We start from the raw sequence: 15,650 nt of genomic DNA on the forward strand, positions 1-15,650 counted from the left end.
CACTGTGGCAGGTGAATTTTGAAATCCACCTGCCACAGTTGTTTTTTACCAGCCAAAATTATTTTGTGCCCAAAATAAAGGTGAACGACTCAGAAAATGCATAAGAATGGTTCTTGAACTTGTGCAGAATACACATTACAGTACTCAAGTAAAAGTAAAAAAGTACTTTGTTAATAAATTACTCAAGTAGGCCTAACAAGTTACTTTTTTGTAAGCCTACATTTTTATATTTTTGATGGACCTTTAAAGGGATACAAAAGTATCCTTTATGATTGGGGGAGAGGTGCTCTTTTCTCCCTTGAGATACTTTCTCCAACAATAAACTTGTTCTCGTAACGAAAGGCAATTGAAAATGTAGCGAAGTAAAGAGTAGATTATTGGCTCAAAAATTGGCAATCCCGACAGTGCATCTCCTTGCTCAGTGTTGTGTTGTCTTATTGGCTACCCGCCAACGTGGCAGGTAGATTGACAGTTTCACCCGCCAATCACAAAAGTTACCCGCATTTGGCGTGTGGGCGGGTGCCAATTTCATGCCCTGCGTGTGTGAAAGCGTGTGTGAAAGCGTGTGTGAAAGCGCGTGTGAAAGCGTGTGTGAAAGGGTGTGTGAAAGCGTGTGTGAAAGGGTGTGTGAAAGCGTGTGTAAAAGGGTGTGTGAAAGCCTGTGTGAAAGGGTGTGTGAAAGCGTGTGTAAAAGGGTGTGTGAAAGCCTGTGTGAAAGGGTGTGTGAAAGCGTGTGTGAAAGCGTGTGTGAAAGGGTGTGTGAAAGGGTGTGTGAAAGCGTGTGTGAAAGGGTGTGTGAAAGGGTGTGTGAAAGGGTGTGTGAAAGCGTGTGTGAAAGGGTGTGTGAAAGGGTGTGTGAAAGGGTGTGTGAAAGTTGATGTGTATTTTTTGTCAGCTGTACCAATGACCACTGTGCTCTCTGCTAGCCAGCACTTCGGCCACCTCATCCAGTCATCACTCGAGGACTCCCGACAGACACAAGCCCAGGGCAGGCGCATCGCAGACGGAAGAGGACGACTACGGCGAGACTGACCTGCAGGAGGCGACGGCGACGGTGACGGACGAGCCTCGGAGACAGTCCACGCCCGCCTCTCCGGCCGGCCGACGCACGCGTCCCCTCACTCAGACGCGATCATACCACAGCATCTTCTCCTCCGTCCGGGGCTCTTCCTCGCGCTCGTCGGGGGGGAGTCGCTCCAGAGGCCGGGAGAGTGAGAAGGCGAGGGAGGAGGACGAGGAGAAGCCCATCGAGGCTCCGAAGGAGGAAGAGGAGGCGACAGTGAACGAGGCCACTGAGGAGGAGGAGGAGGAGAGGAAGTACACAGACTCTGACGCACACGGACACAAAGCGCCCTCTAAAACAGACGGGCACGAGGACCCTGATGCACATGGACACAAAACGCCCTCTAGAACAGGCGGGCACACAGACGCTGGCACACACAGACACAAAACGCCCTCTAGAACAGGCGGGCACACAGACGCTGGCACACACAGACACAAAACGCCCTCTAGAACAGGCGGGCACACAGACGCTGGCACACACAGACTCAAAACACCCTCTAAACCGGGCGGGCACACAGACGCTGGCACACACAGACTCAAAACACCCTCTAGAACAGGCGGGCACACAGACGCTGGCACACACAGACTCAAAACACCCTCTAAACCGGGCGAGCACCAGGACTACAGCAAGCCATCGGTAGACAGGCCCACGCCTGCCTCAGAGACGCCCACTAAAGAGCCAGAGAGTGACCGCCCCGTCCACGGCTCCTCCTCCCATTCTCACACCTCCGCAGACCCCGCGTCTGGCCAGCCCAGGAGGCCAATCACACGCAACCCTGTCATCAGGTCCCGGGTCCGCAACGGGGGTTCTTCCTCATCCTCATCTTCGTCGCGGTCATCTCCATCTGTCCCTGTGTCTGGAGACAGCAGGAGGGACGGCAGCAGGAGTGGATATCCAGACAAGAAGGACGCTCACACCAGAGACTCACCTACCAGCTCCACACCCAAAGAAACCACACCAGAGGTGGACACATCATCGTCATCATCATCGTCATCGTCGTCGTCATCATCATCATCTTCCTCACTCCCCTCTACCTCTGCCCCCTCTTCTCCTGATTCTTCTTCTGGTTCTTCGTCCTCTTCCTCCTCATCATCCTCCTCCGGGTCGGTTCAGTCGGGTAGCGGTAGGACGCCGTCCACAGGCCGTTTCACCGGTTCTGGTTCTGTGATGATCAACGGCAGAAAGGTCACCCTCCCTTCCAGATGGAGTCGGCTCATGACCGGCCAGCGCACACCGGGCTCAGGCTCCTCGTCCACGTCCACATCCACGTCCACTGGGTCTCAGTCTGGATCGCAGACCCAGAACCAGGCCCAGAACCAAAACCAGGACCGGAACCCGAGCGCTGACAAAGTGAGCTCCCCCTCTACCAGCATCCAAGACACCATAAATCCGCAGGATAGCAACCCGAGTACACACAGGCAGACGACCAAAGACGAGAAGCCAACATCCAGTTATGAAACCAGCCGCTTGCATTCCTCTGCAGTGAAGAAAGACAACACTGACAGCCTGAGAGGGAGATCTGAGGAGAAGGAGGAGGAGGAGGAAGGGGAGGAAAATGAGCAGGGGAGCAATCCGCACTCCTCCACACGCCAGGCTTCGTCGCTTAACCCTTCTCTCTCCGGGCGGACCGGTGCCTCGGCGGTCCCGAGTCGGAATGCCAGACCGGGAGTCGTGAACCGCTTCCCACCCAGGCAGGATGGCAGGATTCCGTGGAGCAGAACGAGCTCCTCGTCCGTCGGGAACAGGAGGCCGGTGGTGCGAGCGAATCCCCCTCGCTCAGGTGTTCCCGAGACTCTGGAGAGGGGTGATAAAACTAGAACAGCCTCTTCGTCGTTCCCCTCAAAGCACAAAGTGGACGATGTCTCCCCTAAGCCTTCAGTGCTGGACAGAGTTTCCTCAGGGTCCCGTCTGCCGTCCAGCACAAGGACAGACTCGCACTCTCCCAGACAGAGCTCACAGATCGATAATGACCATGACGATGACTATGATTACGAGGACTATGATAAGTATGACAAGGTGGCGGAGACGACACTCAAAACAACTACCTCAACTACAACCACAACGACTACTACTACAACTACAACTACTGCTCCTACCACTACTACGACTACTACTGCAAGCACCACCACTAGTCCTGCACAGAACTCTGGGGACTACAGCGAGCGGAGAGAACAGTCTCCTGGAAGAACCGGTTCTCAGTCGGTTCCCTCGTATGCCCGCCGTCCCTTTCAGGGTTCTGGTGGGAGAGCACGTTCCCCTGTCGTAGCGACGAACCGGCAAATCGGCTCTCGGTTCCTCGGCAGGCTGTCGCCAGTGCAGCACACAAAGTTGGGATCTAAGCCGGACTCTTCGTCGCCACACTTCTCCTCTTCTTCCTCTTCCCCCTCACAGTCTTCCGATGACGTTCCTAAGCCGTCGCTGAATTCAAAGCAGGACGTGTCTAACAGCAGAACCGCCTCACGTTCCTCCGCGAGCCGGCCCGCCGCCGGGGAGAACTCTCCCGGCACCTCCTCTGGTTCCCAGTCCTCTTCCCCTGCGGTGCGCAGTGCCGTGGTCGGTTCTAGACTAAGGAACCCGAGCCGGTTTGACAGCATCCTCAGAGGAAAGACTCCAGTCAATGGCTTCAAGCCCAGTTATGGACAAGGTAAGGTAACCTTATCCCATCTGTCTGTGATTCTGCAGTCTCGCGCCAGTCGCAGCTCCAAGAATTACAGTTCAGCTGAGATGCTTATCTCACTCACTTGGTATGTGACTTCCTCTGACGATTTACCTTCCTAATTACTTGCAGAACTCACAGCACTCAGAGTTAATGGACTCTATTAAATGAAACCTAACCTGAATGATTGCTTTTAGAGGCTCAACTAATCACTCTCATTGCAACACCTTCTTCTCCAGCCGGGAAAAATGGACGACCGAATCTAACAACGTCTAACGGGAAAGTCACCTCCCCCGCCTCAGAGAGCAAGGAAAAGGGACGCAAGTACATTTCTGGACCCGATGGAACTAAATGGGTGGGTCCGCTCTCCTCAGATGCCTTATAGTCACTCACACAAACCCACACTCTGGCTAACCATAACCCTGTATATGATAATGTATATGTATATGTTATACAGTATATATATATATATATATTATGTGTGTGTGTATGTATATAATTTGTTAATATACATATAAAATACATCCATATTGCAGGTTGTTGACTTGGACCAGGGTGTCTTGATGAATCAAGAGGGTAAGGTGCTACAGGACTCCCATGGTCAACCTCACAGAGTAGTGCTTGGGGAGGATGGACGCACAGTGTTTGGTATGTGGCCACCATAGTCCATACACACGCACACACACACACACACACACACACACACACAAACACACACACACACACACACACACACACACACACAGAGAGACACACACAGAGAGAGAGAGAGAGAGAGTTAATTATTTGTGCTGTAGTAATTCACCGTGTTTGGTAACAATTCACTGACTCATGTTTGGTAACGATCCACTAAAGTATGTTTGGTGATAAGTCACTGAATTTGGTTTGGTAAAGATTCACTGTCAATGATTATTGATGATTCACTGTCCTGTGCTTGGGAATTATGTAACTGATTGTGTTTGGTAATGATACATTGCAATATAAAAAGGAAAAAACGCACGCACATCCCGATCTAATCCTGGGTGCTGGACAAAACACTTACGATGAGAGAGGGGGAAAAAGTCCGCAACACCAGTATATGCTCCCAAGTTAAAGTTTATTTACCGTGACGTTTCGGGCCAACTCAAGCCCTTCATCAGACGTCTGATGAAGGGCTTGAGTTGGCCCGAAACGTCACGGTAAATAAACTTTAACTTGGGAGCATATACTGGTGTTGCGGACTTTTCCCCCTCTCTCAATGATACATTGCACCATGTTTTGTTAACGATTCACTGTGATTTGCCCAGATCTGCAGGGCACCCCTCTGGTGAACCAGGATGGCATGGCGCTGTTTGGGAGCGGGAGGGACTCTCGGCCGGTGGTCAACCCCAAGGAGAAGATGCTCACGGTGGGAGGAAAGCCCATTGTGGGACTGGATAGGCCACGAGCCAGGACCACCACGACCACCACAACTACCACCACCACCACCAGACCCACTACAACCACCACCACACCAGAACCAACCACCGTCTCCACGACGACAGAGATGACAACAGAGGAGTCATCAACAGAGCTCAACCCCACCTGTCCACCCGGAACTTTCTTTGCTATGGATGAAGATGGGCAGCCCATGCTAAATGACTATGGAGTACTGGACTGCTACCCTGAAGGTGAGCTCTTAAGAAACACACACACACACACACACACACACACACACACACACACACACACACACACACACACACACACACACACACACACACACAAAACACATACACACATACAAACACACAGAGATACATTAGCACACTAACACAAAAACACCTTTTCACTGACTTTGTGATCGCTGTCATCAGAAGTATGTTGAAATAAATAGAGGAGGATTGAGAGATACAGAAACACTGAAAAGGATAGAGGGGTAGAGAGAGACAAGAAATGAGAGAGAGAGAGAGAGAGAGAGAGAGACAGAGAGAGAGAGAGAGAGCCTCACCCCCCTCCTTACTTTGACAGAAGATGCCACGTGGATGACTAGGGACATCACACAGTGCTTACAAGCACCATAGCAACAGTCTCCATTAGGTTCAGTCACAATAGTTACAGTCACCATGACAATAATTGGCACATTTCAATCACCATGGTTACATGGTTTCCACATTTGCGTGGCTCTACAGGCACCATGGCACCTAGCCTGAGCGGTGCTTTTGCCTTGGTGGGCCAGCCGGTTTTGTCCTGGATTTCATTTAAGGATGACGCTGGTGGTGGTTGGTGTTTGGTGTTTGCTTGTTGTTTACTGTGTGTTTGGGGTTGTTTCCTCCCAAAGCCGGCTGCCCTGGGTCTCATGCAGGGCTTATAGCTCTGGCTTTGATTTGATTTGAGCGCCCGCCTTGTTTGCTTGTTTGTTCATATTGTTTTGTTGTTGAAGGCTGAGTGGTGTGTGTGTGTGTGTGATTTTTATGTTAAGTTTTTCCAATGCAGGGTGGAGTTTTATAAAGTTTAGTTTATGTCCAGTTGCAAAACCAAAAAAAAGTAAAAAAATTCAGTCTGTGCTGTGAGTGGTCTCAGGGGTGTGTGTGTGTGTGTGTGTGTGTGTGTGTGTGTGTGTGTGTGTGTGTATGGTAACAGCCTAGCTTGGAAAACAGACGTTGCTGTCATGACAGCTGGTGGGCTGGGGTAGTTATGTAATACTGCTTAAAGATGCAGTCAGGGATTGTGCAAGGAGTCGTGCTTGTTTGTGTTTATGTTTATATTTAAATTTATTAGCAGACGTTTTTGTGCCAAAACTTACGTTATATTTTAACCAAGGACCAAACGAAACACACCAGAGAGGTAGCTCAACCCTACCTTCAGTATTCCCAGAGAAATTCCATGCAATGTTTAGTTTTTCTTTGGGGGACAGGCTGTCCCTGCTTTGGCCACCGCTGCCTACAGAATGGGCAGCTAGTTGTCACGAGGAGGTGATTTTCTGATCGTGAAAAAAAAAATTCTGTGGGCTTGAAATATAACCCATATACCCATAGCATATTTACATGGTTATTACATGACTATTACATAGCACATTTACATGATTATTACATGACTATTACAGTACATAGCACATTTACATGATTATTACGTGACTATTACATAACTATAACTTATACCAGTTTTGCATCTCAGGAAGGATTTTGCTTAGTAGTCGTGTTTTTTTCTCTCTGTTTTTCCCCCATTTATGATACAGACCACAAAAACTACATAAAGCTGTAGCCTCCATGTTAACAGTCAGTCTCAGCGCTTAAGCTACAACATCCAGAGAATGCACTGATGCTTGTCCTGATGTTTGTCTGATCATGGTTTCCGTTGTCCGGTAATTACCGGACATTGGCCGGAAAAAAAATTAAATGTCAGACAAAATTAAATCTCTCCGGTCAAATTGTCTATGTTTTTAAATGAACAGGCTCTACCATTTGAAAAGTAAGCTATATTAAACAACACGCATAGCTATGCTGCATTTCAAATAGGAAGCGCACGCTTAAAACGTCCATGTTAAACAACGAACAAATGAGTGAGGCGGTTCAAACATGGCCAGGCCCAGGCAGACTAGCCTTAAAAGTTTTTTCAGAGGCCAGACGCGATGGATGATGATACATTGGTAACGTCTGAAGCCTCAGATGTCCAGTCAACTCCACCACCACCAGATAAAAAGCAGAAGTGTCGGGCGTATCTGACATGTCGGAATCAGTGACATTGGAAGTGGAGTTGCGGGGGATGCGGCTGCTCCAAGACACTGTCATTCTCCGTGTAGCCTACACTGGACATGCAAAGTGTTCTTTACCCAAAGCATACAGTAGGCCTATGCGTTCTCTGTCTATGATCTGCAGGGTTAGGGCCTCCTCGACGAGGAGATTACTGGTCTGCGGATAATTTCTGGCACAATTAAACGGTATCATTGAACCGCGGCCGAAAGAAAAAGAAACTAAACATTTCCCAGAATAGGAAACATTTCTTAATTTATTGTTATCAAATAAAGAGGCATAGTATTAGGGGGTAGTGGTGTGAGCGCTCATTCTTGTATGTGCGCATCTGTGTAAGTTAAACAGTCACCACTGGAGATGTGGAGAACGTGGGTAGCAACAAACAACGTAGCCTTTTTAAAACAACGAACGAAGCGGACTCTTGCTGTCCATGAAAAGATACTGGCTAGATCTTGTTAGGCATGTTTAAGTTAGGCTAATGAACATGTTGCATTCTAGCTTGATTATGTCATTCTTTAAGTAGCCTGTCTCCAGTTTTCCTCAATTTGACTAATTAAGAAGCGATAAAATATTTGACCGGCATATCATCAAAATGTCCGGAAAACGAAACCTCTGCCGGTCACTTTGACCGGCACCATTTTTTTCTAGCGGAAACTCTGGTCCTGATGTTTGTCCTGATGTTTTATTTGTCCTGATGTTTGTCCTGATGTTTGTCTGATTTTTGTCCTGATGTCCTGATGTTTGTCCTGATGTTAGTCCTGATTTTCGTTCTGATGTTTGTCCCTGTTTGTTTCCCCACCCTGTCCGGCTCATAGATGAGTTTGTGATGGAGTCCACTTCCATAGCCACCACCATGACGCTCCCGGCCACCACCACCACCACCCGTCCAAGCCCATCTCCAGACACGCGGCCACACAACTCTGGCCCCTCCTCCGAATTTGACGTGGCTGGCAAGAAACGCTTCACAGGTAGGCATACCATTGTTTGTGTGTGTGTGTGTGTATGTGCGTGTGTGTCTGTGTGTACATTTAAGCTAAGCATGTGTGTGTGCATGTGAGGCCAGGCACATGTGTGTGTGTGTGTGTGTGTGTGTGTGTGTGTGTGTGTGTACATTTAAGCTAAGCATGTGTGTGTGCATGTGAGGCCAGGCACATGTGTCTGTGTGTGTGTGTGTGTGTGTGTGTGTGTGTGTGTGTGTGTGTGTGTGTGTGTGTGTGTGTGTGTGTTTGTGTGTGTGTGTGTGTGTGTGTGTGTACATTTAAGCTAAGCATGTGTGTGTGCATGTGAGGCCAGGCACATGTGTCTGTGTGTGTGTGTGTGTGTGTGTGTGTCTGTGTGCAGGCCAGGCATGTGTGTGTGTGTGTGTGTGTATGGAGGCCAGGCATGTGTGTGTGTGTGTGTGTGTGTGTGTGTGTGTGTGTGTGTGTGTGTTAGGGTGACCACTTGCTAATAAGCCCAAGGGGGGACATGGGGTATGTTTCTGAGGGACAATGTGGGACACTGCCTGGCGCGGCGGTGCCCCCACCTCACGGGCAGACTCACTGATAGTGGTTTACCATTGCTAGCACATACACCTTACATGGTATATTAATAATGCCCTTCCCCTAAACATGTGTTGATGTATGCTCATGAATAGGCCAACCAATGTGTATTTTTTTCTAAATAAAGATTCATAATACTTTGAACATTCAATGAATTGACAGATGCACTTCCACTTACGATTTACTTTAGCTATTTAATTTTATTTATTTTTCATTACAATTTATTCTCTTTAAATACATTATAATGTAAAATTGTAGTATTAACAGGGACCAACAGGAATTGTAGTTGCTCAACACCACAGGAACAGTTGAAAAAAAAAGTCTTAACTCACGACTCCAGAGGTTCATGTAACGAGAAGGGGGAGGAAGGATGGTGAACTTGCATGTTAGTAAAGGCATGCGCAGGGGGAAACAAAACTTTTCAGTGTTCAGGGTAACGTTAACGTTCGCTGTAATGTTGTATGATAAAGCCACATTTAGGTTTGACTTCCTTCGCAATTACTTTGTTGTATGGAATAAAATAACACTGTATTTGTAAATAACAGACTTTATTTTGTTGTAGCCTATACAGTATGTATGTGCTTTGGGAATATTTCAGCCACCACTTGGCCTAACGTAGGCTCCGCAGTCGATAACTAACGTTAACGTTAGTGAACGTTAAAACTCTTTCAAATATGGCTAATGAAATCTCTGATAACAGATCAATCCACAGCAATGAAATGCTTTGTGTGGTAATGATAGGTAGATGTTTGGTAGCCTATTTGTAGGCTACTACTAGGTCCATATAATTTCCAGTGACTACAAACATCATTCAAACACTGCTCAAGTATATTAAATGTGTGTAATCGGTCGCGTATGTAACTCTTCTCGACTTATACTTCGTTAAATTTAACATTCCCACCATTTAAATGAGAAAACCATGTTAACAAATTACCTACGACGGACCTTACACCTAGGGAGAGGGGGGTGTAAGTTACTGTGTATTTAAGTCATAACTTAGTGTTACGTTGAAACTATTTAGTGTGGTGCAACCCGATCAATCCTACAAATCGCACCTTTAAGGGCACAACGGTGGAAGCCGGGAATTAAACCCACAACCTTTCAGGCTATGCATTTTTTGTGGCGTGGGGGGTTATATTGTTATTTTGCAACTTATGGTATGTGTAATATCATGGTGGTGTGCTGTAAGACTTTCTCATAGTAAATAGAGTGCTGCGAGAGAAAGAGGTTTGGGAAACACTGCTCTGGTGGAACATCTCTCTGCTCTAGTGGAACATCTCTCTGCTCTGGTGGAACATCTCGTAAACTTCAACGTAGTGCCAGTTAGAACTAAGCTGGAACTTACGTTCAACTGGTGCAACCGGTTGCAGGATATAGAGCGACCAACTTTTTTTTGAGCAAGCATTAATTATGCGTGACACAGTCTCAATTTGCGGGATGCATGAATTGGGCTTCAAACGCTGTGCGCGCACGCGCTACGCGGGATGGGTGGTCACTCTAGTGTGTGTGTGTGTGTGTGTGTGTGTGTGTATGTGTGTATTTAAGCTACGCACGTGTGTGTGTGTGTGTGAGGCCAGGCACATGGGTGTGCGTGTGTATATGTGTGTGTGCAGGCCAGGCACGTGTGTGTGTTTACGTGTGTGTTTATGTGTGTGTGTGTTTATTTGTGTGTGTGTGAGAGAGAGAGAGAGAGCGAAAGAAAGAGAGTGTGTGAGTGTGAGAACCTCTGTGAATGGCTTCTGTTCGGGCTGCCCTCCATAAATAACCACACACACATACGCAAGATTTAGTGGCCCCTGCTCAGCCTAGAACAGCCTGTTTCTCTGCGGCTGTGAGGTGGAGGGGAGAGAGACAGAGATCGTAAATAAAGGTAAATGGTTTACGATCTCACCTCCGCCCAAACAACTGAAGAAGTTAGACAAGGGAAGAATTTATGTGTTTGTGTGTATGTGTTCAAACACACTGTTTTCTTAGAAGATGTGTGAGTGTGTGTGTGTGTGTGTGTGTGTGTGTGTGTGTGTGTGTGTGTGTGTGTGTGTTTGAGTGTGTGTTGTGATCCACAGAAGTGCTATCAGCTGTTTCCCATTAGGTTGAAAGGTTGATAGGCTCTTAATTTGGTGTAGGCAGTAGATAAGACTCCTAAATCACCACGGAGTTTAGGAGGACAAGATAGTAAAATATAATAGAACATATCTGCTTTGACTGGAGGCAGGAGTGGAACACTTCTCCTCTCGACCACAGCTTCCGACACTGTGCCGTAAGGGCGCCCAGTTTCCCACACTGTGTGCCATGATGCCTGCTTAGATGTACCACAGGAAAATTCCATGTTGCGTTTTCATTGTCCTCAATAATAACAGTTGGCAGAAATCATGGTCTATTTAAATCATATTTTATGGTGTTACTCTTAAACCTAACTGGCGCAAATCTGCACACAAATCAGCACAAACTCCTGTCCATCTGGATACCGTTTGTTATTGGTCAGGGGATGTTACCCTTGCGTGCCGCAAACAGCCAATCACTCTTCAAACAGTGATGCACAACAACATAGATGCATTTTAGAAGTAGCAAAAAGTTATCTGCTAAAACTGCCTGTATAGCCTAAAGGCATATAAAGGAACTGGAGAGATACTTTTAAAGGATGCTCATCAATTAACCTTACCCACCACCCTTTTGTCATGCTGAATAGAAGAAAGAAATAATGTTAAAGCTGTTAAGGGGAAGATAGGCGGTGGGTATGAATAGCCTGCCAACATTAACATTATGTGTCAAAATAGCAGGGTTTTCTTTCACATTTATATTCATTTAGCAGACACTTTTAATCCAAAGTGATATACATATGTCAATTGCATTACAAGGGATTACACTGTTCCAGAGCAACAGGTTAAAGGTCCAGTATGTAGGAAATAATGGAAAATAAATTGTAACCATTCCAAAAATGATCACCATATGTTGTCAGAGAGTAAGGAAACACGATGAATTGAAGTAATGGCTTATTTGACAACATTACTATTACCCATAAAACTCCGTAAAACCCATGAAAAAAAATGAGTTACGGGGCGGAATCTCTTGGAATTTTCGTTTATTAACGATTAATTCTAGAATAGCGTATAAATAATGGGCTGGCGTGTCCTCCTATTTGTGTTGCCAAATTAGCAAAGGCCAACTGTCAACTTGCTGTCAGTTGTAGTCATGAACGCCTACGAGAGGCAGGTAAATTTCCAAAATTAAAACAAGAAACAAATTAAGTGGACATCGGAGGAGCTTCCTGACATGGCGATGTCTTCGTCAAACGAAGAATATCAAGTCTGACGCAGAGCTGGCCATATTTATCCACGACAGGTAGCCTAGGCTAAACTTCATCTGCATCGCTAACTTCAGCTAAATATGTTACGTTGGTTAGAGAGGTATTTTTTTGTTTTCACTGTTTCCATAATGTGTAGCTGGGTCATGGTTGGAGAAACGTTAAAGCAGCTGCAGGTCAACTAACGTTAGCTAAGTCTTCATTACATCTGGCAACCCAGAAGAGGCTCGCGTCTGGTAGTCTTGAGAACGTTCACCAGTGTTTTTATTTTGGCCTACAGAACGTTCGGTAACAATCCTACAAATCGCACCTTTAAGGGCACAACGGTGGAAGCCGGGAATTAAACCCACAACCTTTCAGGCTATGCATTTTTTGTGGCGTGGGGGGTTATATTGTTATTTTGCAACTTATGGTATGTGTAATATCATGGTGGTGTGCTGTAAGACTTTCTCATAGTAAATAGAGTGCTGCGAGAGAAAGAGGTTTGGGAAACACTGCTCTGGTGGAACATCTCTCTGCTCTAGTGGAACATCTCTCTGCTCTGGTGGAACATCTCACTGCTCTAGTGGAACATCTCTCTGCTCTCTAGCTTCTCTCTGATAGAGGGTCATAACCTTCTCTGTGTAGGAGCAGGAGTGTAACATCACTCCATTTTCTCTGTGCTCTGCTTGGCCCTAGTAGTAGAATACGACCCTCTCTCTGGAGCAGCCTTTACTCTATTTCCTTTCTCAGAGACTGTAGACAAATTGGGGCTTTTCGGTGGATCGGGGTTTTAGGTGCTTCTCTATTGGGCTGTTTGAGAAACATGGAAAGCAGGAGAGTCATGTGATGTGGCTGAGCATCTTACTCCACAAAGCTCAAGTATTAGCTCAGTTATCACAAGAACTTCATTAGAAAAGTTTGTGTGCGTGCGTGCGTGCGTGCGTGCGTGCGTGTGTGCGTGTGTGCGTGTGGCTGAAGTGGTTTAAGTGACAAATAAACAAACAACAAACAAAACACAGATCAAAAAGAAAACAAATATGTTAGGTCCTGTTACATAAAACACAGTTATTCACGTCCTCTCACGACAAATTAACATCTTAAAACAGTGTTTTAACAAATACAAGCCATTTGCACAGCAAATTACTCATAAACAAAAACTCAACAAAAACTCATTTAACAAAAACTGCGCTTCAATAAAAAAATTAGAAACACAGAAAAGTTTGTCACAAACACACCGTGTCAGTTTGGAACGCCATTTACATTGCATGTCCATAGTTACATGTCATATTAGTATAAAATGTCCCATTTCATTTAAAGGTTCAGTCTCATAGAGGTCTGCCAGTTCAAGTGACTCATTGCGCTCTGTCAGTGTGTGTGTGTGTGTGTGTGTGTGTGTGTGTGTGTGTGTGTGTGTGTGTGTGTGTGTGTGTGTGTGTGTTCTTCCTGGAGTGAATTCTTCACTTGTTGATTTTCCAAGCTCTGGTCTGATCCTGGGAACGCTGCTGTGAGTGTGTGTGATCCTGCTGTGTACTGCTAGCCGTTGAGAGAGCTGCGTGCGTGCGTATGTGAGTGTGTGTGTGTGTGCGTGTGTGTCTTGCACATGTTGCTGTGAAAGGCAGCAGGCGTGTAGAGGTGGCCTGAGGTGACTGAAAATATTATCCTGCCCCTGTGTGACCATGCTGTGTGAGCATTCTGTGTGTCTTTGTGTGTGTGTGTGTGTGTGTGTGTGTGTGTGTGTGTGTGTGTGTGTGTGTCTCACTGACACTGACACAGTGCCGGGACTGCTTTAGACATCCTCCTCCCCGTCACACAGTCAGCCAGTCCACCGAATCAACTCCATCACATGAAAGAGGATCCAAAGCAGAACTTTTTCACTCTTCCCTTTTCCCTTTCTCCTTTGTCATTTAGCAAACGTTTTTCCAAAGAGACTTTGAGAATAGCACAGTTGTTATTCAGAGCTGTGCTAGAGCAGCGTTTTCCCTGGGTGTGGACTGGGCTTGACCAGCATGAGGAGGGCCACCTGGTGACCCTGTGCCAGTGCTGGGCGGGCATTGGACTGGGTGAGGGGCAACTCTGCAGCTGGAACTCTCTCTCTCTCTCTCTCTCTCTCTCTCTCTCTCTCTCTCTCTCTCTCATTGTGTCCCAGACTCCAGACGTCAGAATGAGGACAGCAGCTGCTTCTGCAGCCAGCTGTAGTTGTTTACAAAAATAACAAAACCAGACACCGAATGACTTCTCCACTCCTTCACCTCGCCCTTTAAAATAGAGTGTGTGTCTGTGTGTGTGTGTGTGTGTGTGTGTGTGTGTGTGTGTGTGTGTGTGTGTGTGTATGTGTGTGTGTGCTTGCGTGTGTGTGTGTGTGTATACACAGAGATACACACACACACACACACACTCTCTCTCTCTCCCTTGCACTCTTTTCAAAAGCCTTTCCATATGCATCTGTAAGCCAACCCCACTGTGGCACATATTGATGATGTTAACAAACAGGATCAGTGCAATGTAATGCATTTTCTCCATGCATCGTCACCTCATAACATTTCATCTCTCCCAGTGTAGTCCGAACATTCTGAACCGTGCATGTCAACAAGAGAGCTACATTTCAGCCAAGTCCATTAAGCCAGCAGGACCAGCAGCCCAAAGCTGCTTATTCAGATGTCAAATGATCCATCAGAATAATGCACACCCCGTAAGAGTCTGCTCTGCCCAGCTGGGTTGCGTAGTACACTATGGATTTTAGAAGTATTCTTCTGTCTCTGTAACTCCCTTTATTGCAGAGGCATTTCCCTTTTTTGGATTCTCACTTCACCCGACACAGTAGAGCACCTGAGCAAGGAACTATCTGAAGCCTCCTGAGCACCCCTTTGTGTCTCCCCTTTTTTCTGTTCAAATTCTTTGAACAGAGGCGAACGTTTGCGGCGAACATGTTTGTATGAACAGACCAATTTGAACCATTTTTTGTGTAAACATTCCATCTCAATAATAACTCTCCATCCAACTCCCAACATGTTTGCGGAGAACCTACCTCGTCAAACTGTTTGCGAGTGTTCTCAAATGTTCACAGAAAAATTGTTTGCAAACTTTTGACTGTCCTCCATCTGACAGCTATTAGAACCCAGTCTGAGGCCAGCAGGAAAAGAGAGGAGGGAGGAAAAGGAAAGAGAGAAGAGAGATGGGGAGAGGTGAGATGGAGATAGAACAGAAGAGAGGAGGAATTAGAGGAGAGATGGAGGGAGAAAGTCCTGTTATCGGTGTTGAGGCTTAAATACACAGACTGCTGCGCTGCTCTGTGTGTGTGTGTGTGTGTGTGTGTGTGTTGATATCAGCATAGTGGTGTAGGGATGGTTCTGCTCTGCTGATTCCTCCTGGCTCCGCACAGAGCAGCACACACACTCTC

The 15,650-nt window shown here is 46.7% G+C and overlaps 1 protein-coding gene across 2 annotated transcripts in view; it reads left to right on the plus strand.

The window, feature by feature from the left end:
- Nucleotides 1-15,650, plus strand: part of fndc1 (fibronectin type III domain containing 1) — a 51,864-nt gene that overhangs the window by 25,279 nt on the left and 10,935 nt on the right. For both annotated transcript variants that reach the window (XM_076272522.1, XM_076272523.1), the window contains 5 exons: nucleotides 927-3,707; nucleotides 3,959-4,074; nucleotides 4,256-4,367; nucleotides 5,006-5,368; nucleotides 8,245-8,397. In XM_076272522.1, the coding sequence (XP_076128637.1) occupies nucleotides 927-3,707; nucleotides 3,959-4,074; nucleotides 4,256-4,367; nucleotides 5,006-5,368; nucleotides 8,245-8,397 (3,525 nt within the window). The remainder of the gene's footprint in view (nucleotides 1-926; nucleotides 3,708-3,958; nucleotides 4,075-4,255; nucleotides 4,368-5,005; nucleotides 5,369-8,244; nucleotides 8,398-15,650) is intronic.

The sequence above is a fragment of the Alosa pseudoharengus genome, unplaced genomic scaffold (genome assembly GCF_046254945.1).
Source record: "Alosa pseudoharengus isolate Yale_2024_CS ecotype anadromous, Long Island Sound unplaced genomic scaffold, YU_APseudo_1.1 YU_APseudo_1.1_scf_7, whole genome shotgun sequence".
Lineage (NCBI taxonomy): Eukaryota > Metazoa > Chordata > Actinopteri > Clupeiformes > Clupeidae > Alosa > Alosa pseudoharengus.